The sequence below is a fragment of the Excalfactoria chinensis genome, chromosome 6, assembly GCF_039878825.1.
Source record: "Excalfactoria chinensis isolate bCotChi1 chromosome 6, bCotChi1.hap2, whole genome shotgun sequence".
Classification (NCBI taxonomy): Eukaryota; Metazoa; Chordata; class Aves; order Galliformes; family Phasianidae; genus Excalfactoria; species Excalfactoria chinensis.
In genome coordinates this window covers 611,191-637,238 of record NC_092830.1, presented here as the reverse complement: position 1 = coordinate 637,238, position 26,048 = coordinate 611,191, and the positions used below count along the sequence as shown (strand labels likewise).

The following is a 26,048-nucleotide window of genomic DNA, read 5'->3' as shown; positions in this document are numbered from 1 at the left end:
TTTTAAGAATCAAAGTGTTTGTGAGCATCTGGTCCCTGTGCCAAACACAACATGTGAACCGTGATGGGAGATAGCAGGTCTTCACACTTTGATATGGAAGAAGAGCCATACAGCAGAGTCAGAATGTGTTTGCTTTTGAATGCCATAGACAAAAGGGCCTCTCAAATCCCTGAGAGCACAGAACAGAGGCAGCAGCCTCACATTTTCTGGTGTTTCCAGTTTCCAGCATCTGAGAAAAGCACCTTTAATTCCCCAGGTATGCATTTACATCATTTGCTCTCTTACCTTGAGTTACCGCTGCCATCTGGGCACAGCTTTACCTGCCCTCTGTGGCTGCTCAGCCAGGTACTTCGGTGTCTGTCTGCAAATGGACGTGGATGCCAAACAGGTTGTTCAGCAATTAGGCCCACTAGGGAAAGGTGGTAGCAGCTGGCAGAGCTCTGTCTGAAATGCTTGTCTTCAGGAAAAGTCACCTGAGCTTCTGGCTCAGTCGGCTGTTGAGGAGACCAGAAGGCAGCGTTGTTGTCTTCAGGTTGCTATTCTGCACAGTTTGCCTTTTCAAGTTCATGTTGCCTCCAGGACTGCCTCTCCAGTAAGCAGTATTCTCCCAGTGGGAGGGGGAAGGGAGATTTCTCATGGCATGAACTTGTACATGTGGCGGAGCTCTGCCCTGCATCCCTGATCTTTTCTCCTCCGTCTTCATTTGGAAGCTCATGGTGTCATATATATAGTCTCTCCTGCATCCCCTTTTTCATTTCTGCCTGTGCTCTTGCTGATCTAATTGGCTCCAGTTTGTAGAGAGAGGAAGAACAGCAGGTACATGTTACAGGTTCCTAGAGATGCAGTTGTTTTTGCTTCTGAAGTTAACCATTCTAGATACACGAGCTTTATCTCTTGAAGAGGTTCATCAGGCTCCCTTCAGAGCAGCTTTTCTGAATGCTTTTACTCTCTGTAAGCTGAAAGAATCCAAGGGCCTCATCTTCTGGCCTGGGGAAAGACTGCAGTATGTTAGGTGCTTAGAAGCTGGGAATGTCTGACAAGCAGCTGCAATTCCATATCCTTTGCACCCCGCAGTTCTCACAGTGCGGTACAGAAGAGAAGAGATGGATGAGACACAGCAGACCTTGCAAGAGGTGCAAGGATGGTGCAGAAATGTCCCTCGTGGGCTGTCTGACCTTTAGGTCTGCAGGGATGTCCTACAGGATGGAGCAGCCATCGCAGAGGCTCTGACACTGCCTTCACAGGCGTGGCTCTATTTCTGTTCAGGGAATCTAACGTGGGCTTTTTCTAGGCTGGGCAACTTGATGCAGGGGTAGATGTTCCTGTTCATTGCAGGGGAGTTGGACTAGATGACCTTTGAAAGTCAGCTCTTCCAGCTCTAAGGGTTCTATGATTCTATGTAAGCAGCTGTAATATAGAGCGTGTATGTTTAATTCAGCACCACTGATACTAATGTCAGTCTGGAAATATGCAGAGTGTTTCATTTGCTTTGTGCTTTGTGCAATAATGTTCTCATTTTCAAAGTGTTCAACCATTGCTGAACAAATCAGCGTTTTGGCAGCTCAGAGAACTACTAGCAAATTAAACAAATTGCAGATTGCAAAGCAAACTTTGCACAAGGCTCAGCCTCCTCACCAAAACAGGCTTCAAATGATGCTACTTGTGGGCCCTATACAGAAGATATTTGATGAGCATTATGGAGAGCTAGTGTGGGTTAGCAAATGCTCCTAGCAGCACCAGATTGGATGCAGTTGGGCACTTTCTTACGGTAAAAACTAGTGTCGGCCATTGATGGAACTGTCAGCAGGGCAAGGTTAGTGTGCAGTGCTGTGATCCTGCTGAAGTTGCCTTCTTCTCTATGGGGCTGCAGTTTTCAACTGAGACCAGATTCTCATACAGTCTTAAAACAGCTCTTGGACAGGCGTTTTTCTTCACCAATAATAAATGCTATGGATGTGTTGTTTTAAAACAAGGAAACTGAATGTGGTTACAGGTAGATCACCGTGTCAACATTATGCATATTCAGATACTTTAATCTTTTTGTTGGCTGGTGGATTATTTTTGTGAGTTTAAAGAAGAGAGCTTCATGTGAAGTCATTTTTCCTCATGGCTTGGTGTAAAAGCACCTACAAGTAGTTTAACCTTTTGTGCAGATCAATGTGGCAAGCACAAAAATCATTACTCCTCTGAGGAAATGCCATTTCCCTTTATTTCTTTTCATCCTTTCTTTTTTCTTCTTTACATGCTGATACAACAGATGACATTTTTAAAGGGTTTTCTCAAATTCCTGTTGATGTTATGAGCTCCATATTTGTTTTCCATCGGCAGGACCCCTCACCTTTTGGTTTTGGATGATGTGGGCAGTCTGAGATGTGGGCCGGGTATAATAAGCTTTCTCCCAACTGGAGAGGCACTAAGCTCTTTCTAAATGAGCCTGCTTTTGGAAAGTAACGCCAATCAACATGGCACCTGTGTAGCATCTAAATTACACTGGCACTGTAGAGGCTGGGAAAATCAACTCTGAAATGAGTCGATTTATCGCTTGAAAATGTGGTTTTAATGAACTGGCTGCCATCATTTCCAGCATTCTTCCTGGATCACACGGTTCTGAAAGAGGCAAATAAATCTTGATACCGGTAGCTGCGCAGTCGAACCTTCCTTTGCAGCCAGTTCATAGTTCTTGCTGGACCATTTTTCCTTACCAGAAGAAAGACGTGTTTATTATTACTGTGTAACAGATGTATTTCTTTTCTTGAAGATGTTTTGAGCCTCTTGCGTAGACAGGTGTAGATGGAGCTGTATTGGCTTGCTGTGTTCAGTATCATGTTGGTCCTCTGGGGTTTACAGACAGTGCTGCAGAACCCCTCATTAAGTAACTGTATGGAAGTTAGTATGAATTAAAATATATTAACCAAGCTGCGCTTGAAGGGAAAAAGGCAAGCTTTTCTTCATATCTTGTTATTGGTATACGTTGCATGTTTGTTACCTCTTTATAATGCTTCTGAGAATTCATTGTGACCAGATATGTGTTATTGAAGTATACTGGTCTGTCTTCTGCTTTTCTGTTCATTTGAAAAAGTAGTTATGGGTCTTTTCTTCTGTTCCTCCCCTTTATTCTGAAGGAAGCCATGGCAGCCTTCTTCCTACATGCAGATTCCTACAGCCGTAGTAGCAAGACGTAGGTGTGCGTTCATTTTCTGTAAGAAAAAATTGCAAAAGTGGGGGATAAAAGCATAAAACTCCTTGACCTCCTTCAAGCTCACGTTTTGAACACCAGATGTGTTATCATTTCTTAAGTGTTTATTTCTACAGTGTCGTTTTTCACAAGATCCATTTGGGCTGTAAACATGTAGCTCCGATAGGTGATAAAGATCGACTGCCTAATGGTCTAGCTGTGCTTTTCCTTCCTGGTTTTAGGTAATACAGCCAAAGTGTTTATTGAAGTGAAGGATGAAAATGATCATGCACCTGACTTTACCAAAAAAATGTACATTGGAGGAGTGTCTGAAGATGCTAAAATGTTTTCTTCTGTGCTTAAAGTTAAGGTAAGTCTGCAGTTGTTATATTAACACTCACTTGCAGTAGAACAGTACTCGTGTCCATCTAAGCCTACTTGAGCTGAAGCCACTAATTTCCTTACAATTCATTTTTATTAACAAGTATGGCGAATGCAAATGGATAATTACTTTTGTAAAGTTGGTGCTTGATGATAGGTGCAAGTATGATGGTCTCCATCTGTGTATGACATACGTGTGCTGTATTCCAGCAGTCATTGACGCTTGGCTGATTTGTAGGTGCATGCTGGATCTGCACGGTCATCAGTTGAAGATTTCTAGTTATCAGTTTATATATGTTAATCTTCAGATGATTCTTTTGTGTTGGAAAACTAGGGAAGCACTTCCAGGTTTGTGCACTCTGACACAATTTCAGGGTAAAATGGATTATTTGTCGCTAAAAGGCAAAGGATGAAATAAGAAAATTCAAGGATAGAAAGATCTGGAATGTAATTAGCCTCTGGCAGAAAAGAATAAAAGCTGTGTATCTTTTTTTTCTCTTAAAAATGCTTTGTGGTGCAGTCTTTAGTGCTGGAGGCAGCTTGGGTTGCTGGGACTTCTCAGCTCAGCTTGTTTCCTTTGCCTTTGTTTTGTTACCTCAGCAGGCCTCCTGCGTCTTTTTCACTTTGTTAGTGGGGTATCTTTCAAGTTGCTGATTCTAGCTTATGCATGAAAGGACACAGATATATGACCCACTCAGATTTTTATGTTGACCTCAAAGTGTTCTCAGAGCACTTGGGAATGGAACAGAATATCGGAGCTTGTTAGACTCGTCCACTGCTTTACTTGTTCCGTGGCAGTCCTCTGCAAAGCCAACCCAGGGGCAGCAGAGAAGTGGGATATGGTTAAATGTTGATTACTGGATAGAATGTTGTGACATAATTCAGAGGGATTTGGGGAGGTTTTTTTTTGTTATTTTACATAAATTCTTTTCGTGGCCATTTTAGGCTCCAGGATTTCCATGTTAGTCTTTCCTAAAAATGCATACAGCAACCCAAGCAAGCTGGGAACTTATACTGAAATTCACTTGGAAAGGAATCTTTATGGTGTATAAATCTGCCCTATGGCCATCTTCCCATCTTCTTCTGTGGGCAAAAATAGCACTTGAGAGTGTAGTAGGTAGGGGCAGCAAGAATGCTGCTGCTCAGTGGGCAGCTGGAGATGTTGCCTGTTGGAAAGACCTGTTCCCATCCCGTGAGTCATTTGGTGGACCAAATTGGGTAGATGCCATGACAAATCCAGGCAGGTGCAGCTTCTCTCACAGTGGACCTAGGATGATGTTGAGTGGTTGAAAAAAACAAGTGTGGCACTATTAAATGATTGGGAAGATGTGAGGAAAGAGTTTGTGAGAGGAGATTGAGGACATGTACTGGTAACTGAGCGATTACCTCAGAAGGAGTGTTGAGAAGGCATGTTTCTATGCTACTGCTTCATTGACTGTGAAGATTCAATTCAGATGTCATAAACAAAGCCAACGATGTCATCTAGCATATGCAGCGCCTTTGTTTATTTGAGTAGTTATTTTCCTGTCAATAAAGAAATTAGAAAGCGAGTAGAAAGACAGCACTGTATGTGTACGGAAATAATGCATTCAGGAAAAAGACTTGGAAAAACTGTATGCATAAATTTCTTTTCTTCCATCTTCAGCATTGAACTTTCAAGGTCCACCAGATTTCTGGCCTGTATGAAACGAATAGCCAGATATCTGTGTGATTCAATGACAAGGGAAGTGCAGATGCCCAAACTGAAGGAGTTGAGGTAGAATTGCAGTTAGGGTGATCTGCGTTCATATAGGGATAATATTCCTGTTAGTATCTTTTTCTTTTCCCCAGACATTTTGCTAGTTGTTGCTACTGGCCACAAACCTTAATCGGAAACTCTGGTGTATTCAACTGTATGAAACAGAAAACCACATCAAATATATGAATTTCAGAATCACTGAAGATACAGTTCTGCACAAAAATAGTGGAGTAGACAAAGAACGCTGAATAGCAAAGTTAGTTATATAAAGGATCATTTTGTGGATGAAAAAATGAAGTGCAAGGAACAAACTTAAAAGCAGTGCGAGTTTATCATACAAAATGAGAACAGAATCTTACCTGTTGTTGTTCCTAGCTCTTTACTCATATTCCGGCTTACCAGCAAACAAGGTAAGAATTGCATGAAACAGAGCAGGCGTGTGGGTAAGGGATATTCAGGCACAAAGGGAAATCTGCTTTTGCCTGTCTGAAACATGTAACTTGGGAAAGGTGGTCAGAGAACAGAAAAGGACACAGGAGAGAATTTAATGCTTTACATCTTTAACCTGCTCTGGTTAAAATTTATGACAGAAGTCTTCCTGACTTTGCTTATAGGCAGAATAGAATGCATTGTAAGACAAAGGTTGTTTCTAGTGGATGGCAGCAAAGACAACTGTATGTTTTAATGAAGTAAAACTAGAAACAGTTAAGAAGTGCTTGTAGGAGAGAACTACGTTGTAATTTAGTGTTCTGGCACAAGTGTCAGTGCTAGCTGGCTTACTTTCTGTCCTCTAAATTAAAAAGTAATTGCTCTATTATTTAAATACAATGCCCATTCCAATTAGAATGCTAAGCAGTATTAATTAAATGAATGTCTGTTCTCGAGTTCAGGTGAATAGAACTAAACGAGTAGTTTTCCAAGTTGAAATTTTAAGAAAATCAGTAAAGTACAGTAGAAACTACTCAAATTTCCATTCTAAACGGGAAACTAAGGCTCCTAGGAAATACTGCATCTCCAAAAGAGTGGTTGGGAGTAGGAATGGGCTGCCCAGGGATGTGGTCCTTTTCCTCGTGATCAGATGCGTTGATGTGTTTGATGCCAGCTCCTACTTATCGCTGTCTAGCAGCCCCGATTTTGTAAGCCCTTTGTGTGAATCGCCATGCTCTGAATAACCCAAGTGAGTTCCTGCTTCTGTGGATGGGACTGACGCAGGTCAGAGCATTGTTTTTACCAGGACTGCTGTTGTGCTGCCAGCCTGTAAAGGCACTTGTCAAGGTTTGGCTCTCTCACTCAGGTGGGATGCTTGAAAAATTGTACAAGGGAGGGAATAAATCAGAGCCTGTAAGGCAGAGGGGTATATTAAAAGAGAAAGGAGTACAGCCCAATCCTATTGTGAGAGAGTGGGAAGGAAAAATAACTCTTGATCAGAGGCTGAGCTATGAATCCATCTTCTTCTATCACATAGGAAAAGTATGCAATTCATGTTAACTGTGGCATATTTCTTATCGTTGTTTCCTTAACTGTTCAACTTTTATGTGCTGTGAAGGTCATGGAAAGAATAGTTTAATTCCCAATGCCCAAACACCTAGATTTAGCTTCTTGTATCAAGTGGTAAGAAATGGCAAAGGTCTTCTCTTGAGGGAACTGATGTGACCCAGTGTAAGTGAGTGAGGGCTGGCAGCCATTTGGCACTCTGTGTGATTGCTTTCATGTAACACAGTTTTCTTCTCCAGAAGAGTGGTGATAACTGGGAGCCTATGGAGGTGATGGAGTCACCATCCCTCGAGGTGTTTGAGAAACATGTAGATGTGGCACTGAGGTCCGTGCTTTAGTAGCATGATGGTCTTAGTTTTCTTTTCCAACCTTAATGATTCTGTGATGTTACAGAATCACAGAATCACAGAATTATAGGGGTTGGAAGGGACCTCTAGAGATCATGGAGTCCAACCCCCCTGCCAAAGCAGGCTCCCTACACCACGTCGCACAGGTAGGCGTCCAGGCGGGTCTTGAATATCTCCAGAGAAGGAGACTCCACCACCTCCCTGGGCAGCCTGTTCCAGTGCTCCGTCACCCTCACCGTAAAGAAGTTCTTGCGCACATTCGTGCGGAACTTCCTATGCTGGAGTTTCAGCCCATTACCTTAGTGCGGAAGCATCTTTGGGTTGGTAGGCGATCAGAAGGGGTGATCTCTGGCCTTAAAGCCGCATGTCTTCCTTAGTTTTCTAACTCCTCTCCTCCAAGTGCTGGGAGTAATGAACACTCAGATTCTTTTCCCCTTATGGCTTTAACCATATGGTAGATATTCTCACCTGGGTCAGTAACATCAGTGTCAATCTGAGGTCTTCCTTGAATGACAAAAAGGGATGCGTCTTCCCCAGAGAATATCGCATTGTGCTTCAGCAGGATGCAGTGAGAATGGAAACAAGCACTTATTTTGTCCAAAAGAAAGCAACACACACCTATTTTCATCACAAATGTAGCAATCGACACAATGGATTTCTTTTCTTTTTTTACAAAAAGAAGACAAGAAACAGCAGTTGTATCAGTTACTGCTGAGATAGGTGCACAGGAAAATAGGTGCAGTTAATGAATGTTATGGAATGTAACGAAAGAATGTGAAGTATTGTTATTCTACAACCAACCCTCTTGTTGTTGTTTAAAAGCTGATCTCAAGCTCTGAGAAGAGACCGTGACAAACAAGAATGCATTATGTCCATCAGGTAGGAAGGCGTTTTGATCCCTGCAAGATATTTCTTCCTTCCACTTCTACTGTAGATTTGTGTTAAATATTTGTACCTGAGAATGAGCAGCAGAAAGGCTGCTGGTTTTGAAGCCTATTGCTGTCTTTTCTCCCTGTAGAAAATACTGTGAATAGTTGATGTCACGTCAAGAAGACAGATTTTCCTTAATTTCAAAGCTATTCCAGAATATTTGGAAAAACCAACTGATGGGTCAAATGTGAAATTTTGTTTCCTGACTGAAGCTGGGCTTTCAGAAATTGCTACTGAAATAACATGTAACTGTTGAGTGTATGGCCGGGACACCTCTCTCTAGCCCAGGTTGCTCACAGCCCCATCCAGCCTGGTCTTGAATGCTTCCAGGGAGGGGGCATCCACGACTTCTCTGGGTAACCTGTTGCAGTGTCTCACCACCCTTACAGTAAAGCATTTCTTCCTAACATCTAGTCTAAATCTACCCTCTTACAGTTTAAAACCATTTCTCTTGCTACCTACCCTTGTAAAAAGTCCCTCCCTGACTTTCCTGTAGGCCCTTTTAGGTGCTAACCTTGTCTTCAGGTCACGATTATGTGGGCAGTAAGGGAGGCTGCTGGCAGTTTGGGTGTTTTCGGTTCTGGCTTCATGAAGTGTGCAATGTTGAGCTGAGCATCAGAGGGCAAGAGGGCAGGTCACACTAACAGGGTTGCACTGGTAGCGAGCTCAGCCTGACAGAGCTGAAACAGCTTGCCAGGTAAGCAGCTCTTAAAGCCATTAGAGAGCTTCTGTGACACATTGCTGTCAGCCAGCAGCTCCTGCCTGCCAAGCAGTTGGAGCAGGTTGGTTTCAATTGGTTGCTGCATGGTGGAACTGCCCTGGAATCAGCAGAGGCACTGGTTAATAGCAGGAACTGAAGAGGCTGATTAGATATTGAGATGGCTCCTGCAGCTAGATGTGATTTACAGGGTATTCCTGCTTCTGTTTGCCAGTACTGTAATTGAATTAGTTACGCATAACCATCGCAGTGGCAAGCACTTGCCAACAGTGGCTTAGTGCCATCTTAAGCTAGGATAATTTTCCTTCTTTTTCAAATACAAGGTAAAAGATAAAAAAGATGAGCAGAGAGAAATTACCTAGAAAGTATGGAATTGTAGTTCGTTGCCACTACAGCTATTAAGGAGGTTCAAGGCAGGATTAACAGCTGTCTTGGTGTTCCAGTCCTTACCTCCAGGTGATGCCCACCCCAGCAAGACCTGCAGCAGCCTCTTCTAGCAGTTGTCCAGGCTAGGGAATGTAGGGAAGTGCCCCCAGTGTTCTTCCCACCCATGTACCTTCATTTTTCAGACGAAACCAGGGGTGTGTGCAGAGCAGTTTCTGCTTAGGCTTTGTGTTGGGCCTCAGTGTCTTGCTGTCACTCTGCTGTACTGCCTTGTATGGGCGTTTAACAAATGATTCCCAGCTAACCTTTCAGTCTTTGTACAGTGTCACTGGCTCATTTTTGAGGAGTGCAATTTATATGAAACTACGGCGACCAGCTTTATTACCCTGCGCAAAGCCTACAGCAGTCGAATCTTAAAAATGCCATTAATTCCTCTTTAGGAATCCATAACAATTACAGTAGCCATTCATTTTTAATTCGGCTATTTATGTTAAATCACTGTATGCTAATTTTTTTTGTAAACATGCCGCTGCTGAACATTAGTACGTCGTTCAATCATTCCCTGTCCCGTGGTTTATGCAAAATTTCTCCTTTCCCATCAAAGCACAGTTCTTTCCCTCCTGAAAGATACTGTATTAAGCTGCCCAGTCTGGGCACTGCTGAGGCCACACAGAACCCAGCAGGTAACTCTGGGAGTAAGAAAAAAGCTGGGATAGGCCACACTCGCACCGGGAAAAGAACAAGCATAAGGGGAGATGAGAACAAATACAGAGTGCGTGATGTTACACACAAATTGAATTTAGAGACAAATAGGCCAATAAAGCATCGGATAAACACTTCTCTCATCATGAGAACAGTTACATATGTGACTAAAGCAAATGGTATGGATTGTTTCTCCCAGCTTTGTAAGGTGCAGCAGTTTTGCTGCCAGCAGTAATCACTTCCTTTAATATATTCATTCGACAATAAAATCCTTTTAGAGTAGGATAATGTCTTGTCTTGCTCTAGATTTTCAGAAAGATTATATAGATAGTTTAAAGAGGAAGCTTGATCTCAGAAAAAAAGAGCATCAGAAAGTCACTTCTAGGTAGAATGAATTTGCTTAGTGATCCGCCATAGTACTCCAATTACTCTATGTGAATATGATTTGTTTTTAATGTCAGTGTCTTCTGAAAGCTGATGAGTGCTGCTGTCTCTAAGAAAAAAGAAAGAATATGTTCAAATGGCACTTTCTAAGCAAGACTCGTTGCATCTTAAAGACCTTGTTTTTATTGCTAATAGCTCAGCAGGAAATGTGGTACTGTGTTAAATACCATTTCTCTTGTAATGATAGCTGTGGCTGATTGTTGCCTCTCAAGTGTTCAGGCAGCTTCACGCAGCTGCCTTTGCTAGCCTCCTCCTTTTCCCTAGAGCCTGACAAGGATGCTGTACATGTGGGTGAGATCTGGAGTCGTGGTTCATGTTCTGACGTGAGACCAAGGGCTTGAAGCAAAAAACCTTTGATCCTCTACCGTGACACTCTGTGAATTTCTGGAGGATCTCGTGACCTGGCCCGTGGCATCTCCAGATAATCCTAAAAACAAGATTCCCACGTGAATGGCCTAATTCTGGTTTGCTCAAAAAAATGCCTACTGACTGTTGCCTTCCTTGTGTTTTAAGCCTGAGAGGTTCCAGGCTGCTCCTGCTTTGCTACTGGTGTTTTCATCTAACTTTCTCCTCTGAATGAGTACCGGACAGACTGCCTTTAGCCACAAACACCATGTTTCCAATCTGCTTTAAGAAAATAAAACTAAAACCCATACAATCTTCAGGGAAATCACTAGCAGGAGTTTGCTTTTCACCCTAATGATGTGTCGTTAGCATTTCCTTTTTAAGCTTTTTGTCTTACAGGATTAATCTCTCTAGTTCTGTTTCTTGAAGTACGTTTCAGTGAGCACGTATCAGAGATCATCAATCTGATAAAGTCAGAGAGGGCTGTTGTTTTTGTTTCTCCTAAGTTATATCCTGAGTTTATGGGGTATTTTTGTACCCACGGTGCTTGCAGAAAAGGAAGCTTGCCAAAATAAATGCCAGTGAATCAAAGTGTCTGGAAGCAGCTGACGTGAGTTTTACAGAAATGGCTCCCATACAAAGCCAGCAGAGAGGTGTGATGCTGACAGGAGCTGGTGAAGTCTGAAATGCAGTTATATCCAGAAGGAACCTTGCTTTTATGCTGACTGTCTCATATTTTCACATCAAACCTATTCTGTTTGTGCACCCCTCCTTGATTAAGGCCGGATGACATAGCTCGTTTCCTTGTGAGAATATTTCAGAACATGCAGCAGAAAAGCTATATTAAGTTGCATTTATTTTGTCCCAGTTGGTGCACAGGGCAACAGAAATTTAGCCATATTCTTTGAAAGCAAGTTTTAACCATTGCATATAATTTGTATCAAAGCAATTGATAAATGAATGTGTTGTTGCACATAGAGAGAGCCCTGGGCTTACTTTGTTGCCCAGACACATTTATCCATATTGGAACTCCAGTTATTTTCTCTTGCTGTTCATAACTTCTTTTTTGGTGTTTCCTTTTTCCTTTGATGACAGAGGTGGGGTCTCTGGGCTGAGGCCAGTGGGATGAAATTCAACAAGATTAAGTGCCAGGTTCTGCACTTTGGCCACAATAATCCCAGACAACACTACAGGCTTGGGGCAGGGTGGCAGGAAGATTCTGAAGGGGAAACAGATCTGGGGGTACTGGTCAATGCTTGGCTGAACATGAGCCAGCAGTGTGCCCAGTGGGCCAAAAGGGCCAATGGCATTCTGACCTGTATCACAAACAGTGCAGCCATTGCTAGTTGCATTCTTTTATTAGTTAAAATGCGATTATGAATCAGAATAATCCGAACGGAGAGAAGATAATTGGTAGGAGTAAGAATCTACTTTGAAGCACGTTTGCAGGCACAGCAGCACATGCACATCTGCTGTAACATCTGGCCTCTGGCAGAGATCTGCCTCCCCTGATTAGGATAATATTACAGTAACTTAAATCGCACAGGTAATTTCCTGCAAAGAACACGTCTCTAGATAATATGTTGGCTTACCAAACGTTTTACTGTGAAAGCACTCGTGTTGGCAGGGTTCGTTCCATCTGAAAAAGTCTTGGTGTTCACTCAGTCAGCACTTGCATTGACTTTGTGTAGTAGCCAGGTTGTACAGATCAGTCTATTTAGATTGCTTTTAATTTTTTGGGGTCCATATTGGACTGTAAAGTATGCTGGAATATCCAAGCTGTTTTAGATGGGCTACAGGGAAGAATTTGCTCTGTAGTGCCATGCTGTTTCCAAAGGAGAGAAGAGGATGTGCTGATCCTCAATTGTCATGAGATTGACCAAGCCTAGGGAATGTTGATAAATAAACACCCCTCATGACTTTTTAAATTGAAATATTAGAAGAAGCCTGAGGGTGCTAACAGGGCATGTGAAATGAATAGGCCTGGGCTGTTGTGTTTTTTCCTTTCCGGTTTAGAACTACTGAGCAGATGGCAAATTCAACTGTTTCCAGTCAGCTGCTGGCATTCAAAATAGCTTTCAGAGCAAGACAACTTTTGCTGGTAGGAATTCACAGATTGTTTAATATTTTCGGTTCGGAAGCCACATCTGCTATTGTGCTGGTTCTGAGGCATTTTTGTTTTGTGATTTCAAGACTGTTAAGCGAGCAATTTTGTCATAACTATTAGTGTTTCTCTCTTTTCTCTTATTTCTTTGCCATTGTGCCCATTCTCAGAGTTACCTGCCTCTCACTCTCTGAAACTTGTGGGCCTCAGCCTGACTTTGCTACAGGGATCCTCGGAAATCCAGGTTCTTGCATCTCCCAGCCTACCCTCCTCAGATTTCTCCTTCTTAGCAGCCCTCTTCCCACAGCACTTCTCACTTAGAGTTTTCAGCTCATGTATTTTCATCTCTTGCCTTCCGGACACACAGACTGACTTGTTTTTGGCGGTTATATCCAAGTCATAGAGTCGTACACTCATTAAGCTTGAAAAAGACCTCTAAGATCATCTAGTCCGGCCATCCATCTGCCACCAATACCAAGCCCTGCAAGTTTCCACACTTGAACTAAAAGCACTTGTCCTTGTCACTTCTTTCAAGGTGAAGAACAACCAAAACCGAGTGCCTTTCTGATCCCTCTCTGTTTTAAGGCAACAGACCAGAATTTGATGTATAAAAGCACTTTTTTTTGTCAGAAGCACATCGGCTGTGCCCATCATCCCATTGGTGTTGTAACCAGTGGAATGACAGAGTAGAACTGCCACTGACCTTGAGCTGAATACTCTCAGCAGTAGGTTCCAGGGCAGTGTATTCCAGCTGATACCTGGCTGCATAACGTGCTTTTGTGGGGGAGCTGAGAGCAGCCTCACAGCTGCTCCTTCACCTCTGTGGAGAGGAAGACAAAGGCTGGAGGCAGCACAGGGTGACACTGGCCAAGCTCCATTGCTGCAAGCATGCTTGTGCTCAGCTGCAGGAGCACAGGGTTTGGCATGGTGACTCCTGAGATGATACATATTTATCAGTTCTCAACCGCAGCAGAATTTGGGAGACATCTGTATTTCCTGCACATAACAGAAGGAAGATATACTGCTATGATATTAAGATTAAGTATTGCTCTTTCTCTTCTTTGACAGTCATAACGCAACTCTTGAGGCATCGTATATCTCTTCCTAATGAAGTGTCAAAAATATTTACCTTCAGGACAAATTACAAGAATAGCAAACATCCTTACTCCGTATTAAAGGGGGTTGGTATGTGGATGTCAGCAGCTCACAAGCTCTCTCTGGTGGTCCCGCACAGCTGAGCAGCACTCAGAGTCATCGTTAGGTTTGGTCTAAGTAGAAAAAGTGGCTTAAAGAATAAATAAATAAATAAAGGGAGAGATGAAAATAGCAAAGTTAGAATATTCGAAATTGGAATCTGATGGTTTTTCCAAGTTCCTCAGGCAGTTCTGCACCTGCTTTGCTCATCTGCATGTAGATGGCTTCTGCGTTGGAAATAGGCAGGATTTTAATGATGCTGAGGCTGTTTCTCTAGGAGTACTGCTAAGTTCTCTTAACTTCTGAAGACGAACCTGCAGCCTTTCTGCCAGTCTTGGGGGGGCTGAGCTGCAGGATTCAAACCGCCGCAAGCTTAAAGGTTGGAAATGTCTGTATTGTAGGAGGTTTCATTCACTGCACTCAGCGGTGTTTCTTCCAAGCAATTGCATCAGTGTCATGACCTTTGTTCAGAAAGAACGACTGACTTAGTGTCCGTGCCTGTCATACTGATACCTTAATTTAGGTCCAGATTTGTTTGTCCTTGGTAGCACGAGTGGGAAATATTGAAGGTGAAATTGATTTCTGTTGTTACTGAAACAAACAATTAGAAATCATGTCCTTCTATTGAGGTAGAATTGGCTATTATGAAAAAAAAAAAAAAAAAGAAGCTCTCGGCTCATTGCTCAACTGCAGCAATCTAATACAATCATTTTAGCACCACAATTGGCTTGTCGTTGGAAGGGCACAGTGCCCACCCTGCAGGGCACCTCTGGGAAGCAAAGAGGTGGTTGTTTTAAAAGGTTGGCTGCTCTGTGTCCCCATGAAGATATTTCTGAGGATGGTTTTTGTCTCTTGGGCAGCACGCATGAGGAATTCTGCACCAAGTATTATTTGTGTGTATTCAGGTTCCCTCACCGCTACAGTCAGAGACTTTGTGATCTTACCCTTAAATGCGTGATGGTTGTAAAGGTCACTGCCACTGTGGGAGTCCTTGCATTGGGCAGTTCTGTGCCACGCTGGTGTGCTCATTGCATTCAACTAAAAGAGGCCTGGTAAAATAGCTTATCTATGTGTTAACTCTGTCTGTTCTGTGGCATCTGAGAGCAGCCAGACTGGAAAGTGCAGACAGCTTTTGGCACCTGGGCCAGTGGTACCCCTTTGGATCAGCTGTGTCCTGAAAGCAGTACACCGTGCTGTAGGGACTTGCATCTTCACTGGCAACCCCTGAAAACTAGCCAAGAAATAGAGATAAAGTAGGAGTCGGTAACAATTCACACCTTACAGATTTTGTTCACTGAAGGTGGGAAAACAATTAATGATGATTAATGGCCATCTATGTAAGGCGTAATGACCTTGCACAGACGATGCTTTTCAGACAGAGGGTGGCATATCATGGTATCATGGTAAACAAGCTCTTAACACTGACATAAACCCTGACTGAGTTTTGACTGTTTTTGTTTTTCAGTCCTGAGGAATTATGCGTTATACAGAAAGACGTGCACCCACCTTGATGGTGAGGGTGTTTGCTCTCCAGTGCTCACTGAGGCTGCAGAATTAAGATGCTGTGCCAGTGCTGTGACAAAAGCCTCTAAGTTATGCTGAGGCATTCTAGCTGCTGAGGCGGTGCCCAGCCTAGCACGTAGGCAAAGGTACAGCAGCAATAAGCTGCTGTCTCCCTGACTAGATAAGGCACACGCTCGAAGGGTCCTTAGAAACACTTTTATCTAGACACAGGTACTGACGCAGACCTGGAAGGTCCTCTTATTTTAACAGTTTGGTGCTAAAGTAAGAGAAAGAAATTGCTGGGAAAGCAAAACTGTATACGGCAGAGTTAAATGAACCATTTACAGTAATAGCAATATCTGCTCTCTGGAATCTGATGTTTTAAACATCAGTGGGAAAGATTTGCTGGACTGATGTGCAACTTTACTTAAAGGACAAGGTTAATGATTCTTTGAGTGAATATTTATTTTATTTGCCTGTGCTTGTTTTTATTTTTTCCCTATTAGGCTGACGATAAAGACACTGGGAATTACAGTGCCATGCAGTACAGGCTCATCATTCCTCCAATCAAGGATGGTAAAGAAGGTTTTGTGATTGAAGCTTACACAGGGCTAATAAAAACTGCTATGCTGTTCAAAAATATGAGAAGATCCTATTTCAAGTTTCAGGTCATTGCGACTGACGATTATGGAAAAGGACTGAGCAGCAAAGCTGACGTACTTGTAAGTATGAGCCGGGCGTTATCTTGTTAGAATGATTAGTGAGGAAATCTGAACACTACAGAAAGCTTAATTCTAAGCAGACCTACAGGAAGGCCATAAAGAGTTTACGTGATCTTTACAAGTCACTAAAATAAAGCTGTTTTTTTACATCAGGAGCCTTTATGCCTGTCTGAAATACATTCAGCTTTCAGGACAGAGGTACTGATCTCAGTTAACACAGCAGACATGGTGTTGGGTATTTTATATGTTCTGTGTGCAATTCGTAATGATTCGGTTTAAATTCTAGTTGTTTCTGTTAAGTGTGGGTTAAGTTATGTTCTGGGTGTTCTGGACCCTGATGGCAGAAAGTAAAGTGATTGTGCATTCCAAGTGTAAGGTAGATCAAATACCCAACTGTGTACAGATCTGCTCTGTCCATTCTCCTAAGGCAGCAAGGTGCCACTCCGCTCCCCTTCAGAAGCAGAAGCTAGTATGTCTTAAAAGCCCAATGAATAAACCAAGTAAAAGCTCACTAACTTGGTCTGTGTTCTTTGTTAAGATCAGTACAGAGCTTCTGGGTCACAGTTAGATGTGTGTCTGGTATGCAGTGCAGGCGCTGAGCTGAACAAACGGGCTCTGAGAGCTATGACTTGCTCATGTCTGTAAGAGAGAGGCAAGAAATAACTTTGGGCTAAAACTATACTTGGAGCTTTCAGGGAAAGTGACAGTTCAAAACTGGCATGAGCTTTAGGCTCTGATTTCTTTTTTTGTGCTTAGTAAAGGACATTGACTTAGTCCAGTCACAGGAGCCATCAGAGCTTCATTTCTTCAAAGCCCATATAACATGATGGATTGGATTAATATTAGCATAATGTCATAGGGATGAAGTACGTTACCTAGTTCATGGGAATGCTGTCAAATGATACAGATGATAGCCATAATACTTTGTGTATTGAGTTATGCAGTAATAGAGCAAATAAACATAATGTATGATGTCCTCATGCTTGGCCTCTCAAAATCACAAGGCATTCTCATGCAACAAGTATGAGAAAACTATATTCAAATATGGCCAGAAAGTAATGACATTGAAATTAGGAAGCAACTTTTGTCTCAATAATATATAGATAACGTATTTAGGTTTTCTTAGTGAAGGATGGGCAGTCTGGCACAGTGTTCTTGAGCAATTACAGACTGATACTATTCTAACATGAAAGTTTAGGTTTTCACTGAATATGATATCCATACACAAAGATCCCTTCTAGCCAGACTAAGCTATTCTGGACTTCATAGTTTCATAGGATTTGTCCCACTGCCAAGAGACCCTTGTGTCAGTGTCAGGAGTTCAGGCTGGAAGGTGTTACTGCTTTCAGTACAAGTTTGCAGTTTGGGGCCGCATGACAGAGTTTTCCTTTATAGCTTCAAGATGAAAGGAAGAAATAGGAAATTACACTTCATAATGAGTTTGTTGCAAGTAAGCACTTCGAGTCAGTAAAGTTGGACTGTGAATATTTACTATGGTATCATCTTTAATCAAAGGGTTGTTAGAATTCATAGGGTGTCACAGGACTCCTTTCACATTCAGGGCTCAGCATCAGTTACTCCCAGAAGTCAGGTGGTGCCCCAGTGCGTGGCCTTAAAAGAAAAGTGGAAAGGTGCCTAATGAGTTAAACAGGTGATCAAAGGGAGAACACTTATGGGCTTCATGCCTTCCCAGCCTCTGCCACAAACATCCAGTTTGTTCTGCTACTAACTGAATGTGTTCTGAGATGTCCCTGCTTCTTCAGATACTCATAGACAGGAGGTGACTGAACAAGCTGACTGCCAGCCCTTGTGCATTAAGCTGGTGCCCGCTGTTTAGCATCGCAGGACCAGGTTTTTAGCTTGAATTATGGAACAACAAAAGCTTTCCAAGGAGCGGTGGTTTGGATGGTCCCAGGTAACTGTGCCCCCACCACAGAGCAGTGAGGGTGGTACCTCAGGAAGGGCTTTCGCTGTCTCACACCTTCCATCCTCTGCTCTGAGCGTGTTTCCTCTCCTCAAGTGGAAGTGAAGGGAACAGTTTCTTCCCTCAGCTTATCTCAGAGCAGTGATAGTTAAATCTGATGTAGATTCCCAGCTTAGTGCTGTTTTATAATTGGAAAAAAAAGGAAATCTTTGCAAGTACATGTAGCATACAAGTTAGTGCTGCTGTGGTTTTTTGTTCCACACCATTGGTTTGCCATAGCTTGTCACAAATCTGTTTCCCTTTGTATTTTAGTAAATGAACAGTAAATCATCATTGTGGTTCCTCGGGCTTCAAGAGACATTTTACATTCATACAGTGCTCAGTAAATAAGTGCAGCCATTGCTTGAATTGTGTAACATAGTTAAGTGTATTAAACTGTTTATTGCTTTAGAGTTCCTTTTAATGGTGATGGTAGCCTGAAATTTATTTTGAGCTCATTATAATTCTGTATTTCTCACACAGAAGCCTGTACTGCAGATCAGTGCATCTGATGACATTTCAAGAACGTTTGAATATTTAAAGTTGAATTAAGCTTCAAAGCTTAAGAGACTGTTTGATGTGAGAGTATATTCCAGCTTCTCTGCTGAAGTGCTTGCAGGGCTGGCGCTTCTCTTTTGAAAAGCACACGAGTTGTTCTTTTCTGTTAGAACGGAATTGAGTTTCCATCTCTGATTTTTTAAATGTATCTGTTTTAACGTTGGCCTACTTACTTCTCCAAATTTAGCTCTGGAATCCTCTGTAGACAGGTGATGCGCAGGGTGTGCTGTTGGCTGTCATCAGCAAGCTGGTCCTGCTTGTGAAGAGAGAGCTATTGCAGGAGTCACCAAACCAGCACACATTTCACCAGAAGGCAGCCTTTGCCTGGGATCATGCTATACATAGCTCAAAGAAACTGGATGGGGAGATGTGGAACAGTTTGCCAGCTCTGCTGATCTTATTACACACTTGTAGGCCCTTCTACACACTCGTGCTCTAACCTGTCATTGAAAAGCAGAGGAGTTGCACACTTTTGTGGTAGAAAATGCTGAGCTGAGAGTTTCTATCCCATATAGAGAGAGAAGTTAAAGGAATTTGAGTTAAAAGAAATGCTTGCACTGATGGCTTCATTCAAGATAGATCAACCATTTAATTTTCTAACAAAGTCTAACTCAATCTGATTGAATTAATCTGGTGTTAGCACTTATCTTGGTGCAAACTGCTCATTTCTAAAGGTGGATTTTCCTGTCATGTCATCAGAAATGTTGAAATGCTAGGAACTGATTTTGAATGTGGCATGTGGGAGATTCCTGATCCTGTACATAAATGCTGAATTACAGCTTCCTTCCAAAAACCTGCATGCAGTTCTGATGTGGGTCTGCAGTTACAGTTCTGGTTAAATATTTGCCTGCAGTTTATTGGTTCTGGCTGCCAGGCAAAGCAGGATTGCTCAGATCTCTTACTCTGCAATTAAATGAGAAGTTGGTACATCAGCGCGTGGCCATGAAGGCAGGAAAGCAATTATTCCATTCTTTTTATACATAGAGGATGTTACACGTGGAAGTGCCAATTGAATTTCACTCTTTTGTTTCCAGGTCTCTGTGGTCAATCAGTTGGATATGCAAGTCATCGTCTCTAATGTCCCTCCCACCCTTGTGGAACAAAACAAAGACCAACTCATAGGGTAATCAATTTACTTACTCTACAAATATCAGATAACTCACTGGTTTTGTGTTTAGATTCAGACAGCAGTGCTCCCTTTGTGCCACAGTCTGCTTCTTGCCAAAAGACTAGAAAGTAAGCGAGTGTTTTGATGTGGAGCACAGTTGACTTAGGTGATGGCACTGGCCCCCCGAACCCACCGTTTGCTCCTCCTCTGGAGGGAGGCAGAGCTAAGCACTTCTTTGCTTGTATTCATGCCCGCTTTGCAGACTCTAACTAGGCTCAGAGCTGTCCCTCAGGGTGCAGAGGAGCCTCCAAATGCTGATGACAGAACATACAGTGGTCAAAATATGGGATGTGAAATGGATAAAGCATGACTCCAGGAGGCTGAGGCAGTGTCTTCACTGAGGGGTGATACGGCTTCAAGCGTGGTTTTATTTGGGTGATATAATTGTAAGCAAAAACAGAGTTTAGAAAATTCATTCTGGTAGAATCAATACCACTAACGTTACATAAAAGTCATGATGAAAACTCAGTAATGGGGTGTTATTATTGAGCTGTATCAGGCATAACATGTTGGGGGAGAGGAGGGCAGGTCACTGGAGTCATCAGTGCCTCACAGTTCAGGTGTGGTATTTTATCATACTCAGAAGCTAACAATAAACCTTTGGGTAAAATAAGTTTTAATAGTGCTCATGCATGTCAGCAGCAGTTTCCAGGAGCCAGGTTTTCACTTCTACTGACCTTGAAAAAGGACAGCATAATTTTCTAAATGATGTGTCATTAGGTATGTAACAGTGAACTGGACAGTATAGGAAAGTATATGGTACAGGTGGTTACAAACATTTTGGCATCTCTGAGTTCAGTCAGTCAGTGATTAAAGGTATTTCTCAGATCTGTTCCAACCTGACTGATGTCATACCTTACCAACTCCATAGAAATTGAAATAGCTTGAGGGTGATGATAGAATCGCTCACTGAAAAAGAAGTTTGTAGTCTAAATGGCCTTATGTCTTCATGGGGACAGGAAAAAATAGTCCATGGATTCACTTCCAGATGTTTAGGATGTGCTCTGTCTGTCTTTCAGTTTCTCTCTGATCGATTCTAACATCAGAAGCACTTGTTAGGTTGCTCAGGCAATAGTATGTGATGACAGGGACTCCGCTTCCTGGAGCTATGAATAATAGACAAGTTAGCTTCCTTAACACTAAAATCTTGCTTTCAGAAAGTGTCAAGCGTTGGTGTTGACTGGAGAGATGAAGAACAGCATATCTTTTCTTGATGGTAATGTGAAAAGTTGGCCTCTGCTTCCCTAAGCCTTCAGGGTCACCACAGCATGCTTTACTGTACACACATTCCTTTTGTGGCTTCCATTTTCTTGAGCGCAGAAAGCAAACTGTTCAGGCCTGTGGGTTTCTACACAATGTAGAGCAGATCATGCAACATTAATTTGGATTTAGGCTGCGTTTGAGGTCCTCCCAGTTCTGGCCTGTCATGCAGCCAAAGGAGCTGCCAGCAAACTAGATCTTTTCCAGAGGGCCATTTGAAGATGGGGTAACACAAGCCTGCCTTGAAAGAAGAGTGTCAAGTGCGTGACGTGTTGGGGCACTGAGACCATGAACACTGAAACAGGCAGCATAGCAAGAGCAGCCAGTACTAATATCTTCTCAGCCTTTCTTCATCCCTGCAAAAATCTGCTTTTGTAACTGCTGGAACTGCCTGTTTCCAGCTCCCAGCAGGTCTCAGCGGTGTTCAGAGCCTACATTGTACTGTAGCCATCTCCTCAACGCTTTCCTCCTGGGCTCAGTGTCTGGCAAAGCCTGCCACGGTCTTGGAAAACAGCCTAGAGCAATGCTCCTCAGTCTGTGCTCCAAGAATTCCTTTCCTGCCAGCTTAGAAATCTTCCAGAGCTGTTTCTTGCTGTTTGTAGTCCTTGCGCATGGAAGTCTCTGACAGATGTGTAAATACTTCACAGTGAGCAAAGCTTCTGAATGAGAATAAACACGAAATTTACAAAGCCGGCTTTTGAATGCTTAAAATTAGCTTGGGAATGTTTTACATCTGCAAACACCGTGAGGCCGGGAAATGAAAATGGTGTAAGAATTTCACTTCTGAAGGTATGTTTTTAAAGGCAGCCTTTGCCAAAAGAGGTTATGTGAGCATTGTTTAAGGAGTGCTATGTTGTTCTTTGAAAATACTGATAGAGATGGAAAGTTTCAAATGTTCTTTGGCATATGTATATGTGTCTCCTTCACATAGAAGCCTGTTTGTTTCGCTGTCATGGTCAAACTTCTTTGACCTCCTCCCTCAGGCTTATAAGAATGTTTTCTCCCCGTTATTGCCAAGGCTGTATCTATTTTAGCAGAATACATGAGCAAAACAATTGGAATTGGTCATGTTCTGCTGCACTGTATGGAATCACAGGCAGAGGGAAAACATAAGTTAGAAACTTTCTCAGGATAAAATGTTCTTATCTGAAAAGCTTTCTAACCTAGTTAAGATAGATTGTCTTAGGTTCATCTGGGGTGGAATTGTTTGCTTCAGAGTGCCTGGTATGATGCTGTGTGTGGTTCTAGGAGAAGAACAGTGCTGATAACACACTGACATAAGAGCAGATTTGACCAGAGCGTGTTAACACAGGGTGCTGTGGTAGTTTGATAATTGCTGGTCACGGTGTTCATTTCTCCCCTATTTATGGAGCTCTGTGGGAGTCTTCTTTTGGAACTATATTGTGTAGCACCTTGCTTGATGCATATTTTTCCTGCTGTGTTGTTTGTGATCTCCGGGTTGGATTAATGTCTTTATTTTGCTATGCTGCGTGGCTTTGGCCTGTATTGTGATAAAACTGGCAGCTGAGAAACATGCTGGTTTGTATATATTCAGCACTGCAGTAATCTTTGGGCTATGGAATCCATATTGTTGATGCTGTCAGTAATTACACACTTTGCTTTCTCTCCTTGGGCAACCCAGCTATGGAGGAGATAGCGGAGGACACTTTCCAGCAGTTCCTCATCCTCCCTTTCACTTTTCCTGCTTTCCAAAGAGCCATTTACAACAGCTCTTGAGAATTCTGAATATCTGTGTGATGTTCAAACCGTTATGTTCCAACTGCAGTGTGTCATGAATGTGTTTCAGGTTATGTTTAAGTTTAAACAACAATTGAAGTGTATCACTCAGAGATCTACCCTGACGCAGAGTAGTTCTGAGTGGCAGAGGGTGTGGGATATTATGGGCACTCACAGAGGTTTGGAACTTCACCTCTGAACAGCTGCAGAATCCTGAATCCAGTAGAATATTGGAAAAGGTCTGCTATTGCCTTGGCTATCCTAAAGAGGCAAAAATTAGTGCAGTGTGCTGGGGCCTTGCCCATGCCTACCGAGTGCTGCTCAGCCTCCTCAAGGGAAAGAGAATACTTCTGGATCTGATGACAATACAATGGTCCCTCCAACTGTGTTTAGACTCTGCAGGAGCTCCGATACCTGTAGCACATCCTGTAGTTACTCCAAACATTGAGGCTGTCGCTCCAGCCCTCTCAATGAGCCCTGTGGTTGGTCCAGCTCCTGCAACGAGCTTTGAGGTTGCTTCAGCTGCTGTGATGGACCCTGCAGCTGCTCCAACGCCTGCAACAGATCTGCAGTTGCTCTGACCTTTTTGACAGACCTTGTGGTTACTCTGACCCTTCTGAAGGGTCCTGCAGGTACTACAAGTCTTGTGGTCACTCCAATCCCTGTGACAAGCCCCACAGCTTAACCAGAGAACCTACCGGTTCTAGTATCTGCTGTGCGTGTAAGCAAGATGAAGAAATGTCTATGAAAGTCAGAAGGTTTTGCTTAGAGAGAGGCTGATAAGACTGGAAAAGAAGAAGATGGAATGGGGCCGTCACAAGAGCAGAAGGAAGAGACCTAACCTGACTCTAACTTTGACTGAGCTGCAAGATTTGTAAAAGGATTACAGCCATTGCCCAGATGTGCACATTTCCACCTGGCTGCTTCAGAGCTGAGTTGGTCGAGCCAATAGCCTGGACTTACTGGGCAGTAAAGCCAAGCAGCTGGGATCTCTTTCTAGAGCAAGAGACACTGGCGAAGCAATTGGAAAAGGAGCACAGTCTTTCACCCTATGGTGGCGACCTGTCAGCCATGAGGGAATGATATCCCTTCAAGGAAAACTTGGTAGATAACCCAGCCAAATGAGCCATTGTAGAGAATGGTATCCAGTACTTGAGAGAACTAGCTGTGGTGGAGATAATGTATGGAATGAACTTGGGTGATGATCCCAACTCCCAAGATCCAGGTAACATGATGCAGATGCGACCAATGTGGCAGAGAGTTGTATAGAATGCACCATCGCTGTATGCCAGCGTCCTGATAGGAAGGAGCTGGAAAGATGACAGAAGTCCAGCAGCAGATGAAGTGGCTGTGGCTACTTGGACAATATGGAGATGGTCTCTCTTCCTCCTTACAGGCCTGTGTCTCAGCTATGGTGGAACTGTCCCAGGAGGTCCAGCAATTCAAAGATGTTATGTCTTGTTCCCCACGTGTGCAAACCAGTATCTCAGCTATTAGAAGTAAGTGTTCCTCTGCTCGAGAGAGAGGATACACGCCATGTACCATGCTGTGGTTTTACCTGCATGACCATGCAGAGGAGGGATATAAGGAAGTGGGATGGAAAACTCACCTTGGCTTTACAGGCACAGGTATATGAGTTGCAAGGGAAAGCAGTCACAAGAGAGAGTCCTTCCTGGAAAATGGCAGCTCCAGTTTCCAGCGGGCAGTTCTCCAGACAGAGAAAATGGTCTGATCTTATCTCTGAGGTTGACAGTTTTGGTTCTCATACACTAGGGATGAGTTAAACCACAATGCAGATGGTGCATTAATTTATGAAATGAGAACATTCGGTATAATTCATTAACATAAAAAAGACTATCATTAGCAAAATTGGCCACACCAGAGGTTATTCAGCTCTTTTTTTGTCACTTTTTATGCCAGTGGATTGCTGTTAAACATTAAGCTTTGAGAATATACCATTAGCCACCAATTGCAAGACAATGAGGATTTTGTATGTTGGAAAAGCACGTAGTTGATCATTGTGGAAATTATAGCAATCTCTCCCTTCCCCTGATAAATAAGTAAATAAATAAGTGAATAAATAAGAGGTGATTTTATACAACTTTGGAGAGCAAGTTACATCAGATTCTCCCCAGCCGCCTGTAACATTCACTAGAGAGTGGTTACAAGCTATTAGGAAATACATAATTCAGAACGTTAGCACTGGAAAGTCTTACTCAGCACAGCCTGAGAAGTGCGTTGGTTAATGGTCCAAGAAATACACCACAGAAGAGAGGATTTAAAACATCACTCTACTTGGCGTAGCAGTTTTCACTTTTTGAGAGATAAAACAAGTATGTCTTCAGCAGGCGTTTCTGATGGTGTCATGATTCCTAGCCATAATTCAATAAGCACCTCAGTTTTCAACCAGCTGCTTTAATTTCATGAACAAGATTCCCATATCCTGTGGACCACACATCAATGTCAGCTTTGCCATTTCTTTCACCCACTTCAATTATGATGGTTCAGATATTGATGGTTCATTTGTGTCTGCTGTACAACAGAAGATGGTGTGAGGCTTAGAAGAAAATTCATGTGCATGTTTCTCCTTCAGGATTCTGGGTGAAGGCAGCAGTAGTAAGGGACACATTTGTTTACATATGGCAGTGTTGTTCTGCAAGCTTACTTGTTGGGCAACTAGAACAAGCTGACCAACTTTGCTGTCAGATCAGGTAGGTTTTTGATTTTCACATGACTGCAACAGCTCTAGATAAGGTCAGCTGTGCTGCATGACCAGGGACATCTGTTTCTCATCCAGTAGGTGTTAGAAATACTGTGTGCATTTTCTTCCTTTGTACACACAATACATGGGGGAGATGACCTTCAGGTGGAGTAATGGGGGTTGTAGCTCAGTGAGGTCTTCTGTGAAATACTCTGCCATTACTCCTCCCAAAAGGCTGTTTTAAAGCCCTGCAAAATGGAGATAGTGTTGCATGATTCTCGTGAATTCAGTAGGGTGAAAAGTGAGCATGGAATGAAAGGAGGTTGATTTCCATCCATATGGAGAAGATCTCCAGCTTGATGGTAGTAGAGTCATTCTCAGGGAACATTCTGATAGAATCATCTTATTCTGAGAAATGCGTAGGTACAACAATGGCTAATTGGTTTACAATTTAGTAGCAATTGTATGATAACTATACTA

At 42.7% G+C, this 26,048-nt stretch overlaps 1 protein-coding gene across 11 annotated transcripts in view; it reads left to right on the top strand.

Annotated features, from left to right (window-relative positions):
* Nucleotides 1-26,048, top strand: part of PCDH15 (protocadherin related 15) — a 597,589-nt gene that overhangs the window by 539,524 nt on the left and 32,017 nt on the right. For 10 of the 11 annotated variants that reach the window (XR_011904016.1, XM_072339847.1, XM_072339849.1 and 7 more), the window contains 3 exons: nt 3,418-3,545; nt 15,966-16,181; nt 19,737-19,825. Coding sequence is in view for 10 of the 11 variants with exons in the window: in XM_072339847.1 (XP_072195948.1) it covers nt 3,418-3,545; nt 15,966-16,181; nt 19,737-19,825 (433 nt within the window). In the remaining variant the exon portion in view is untranslated. Of the gene's footprint in view, nt 1-3,417; nt 3,546-15,965; nt 16,182-19,736; nt 19,827-26,048 lie in introns of those variants that run through there. The other variant, XM_072339855.1, reaches the window with a different exon arrangement.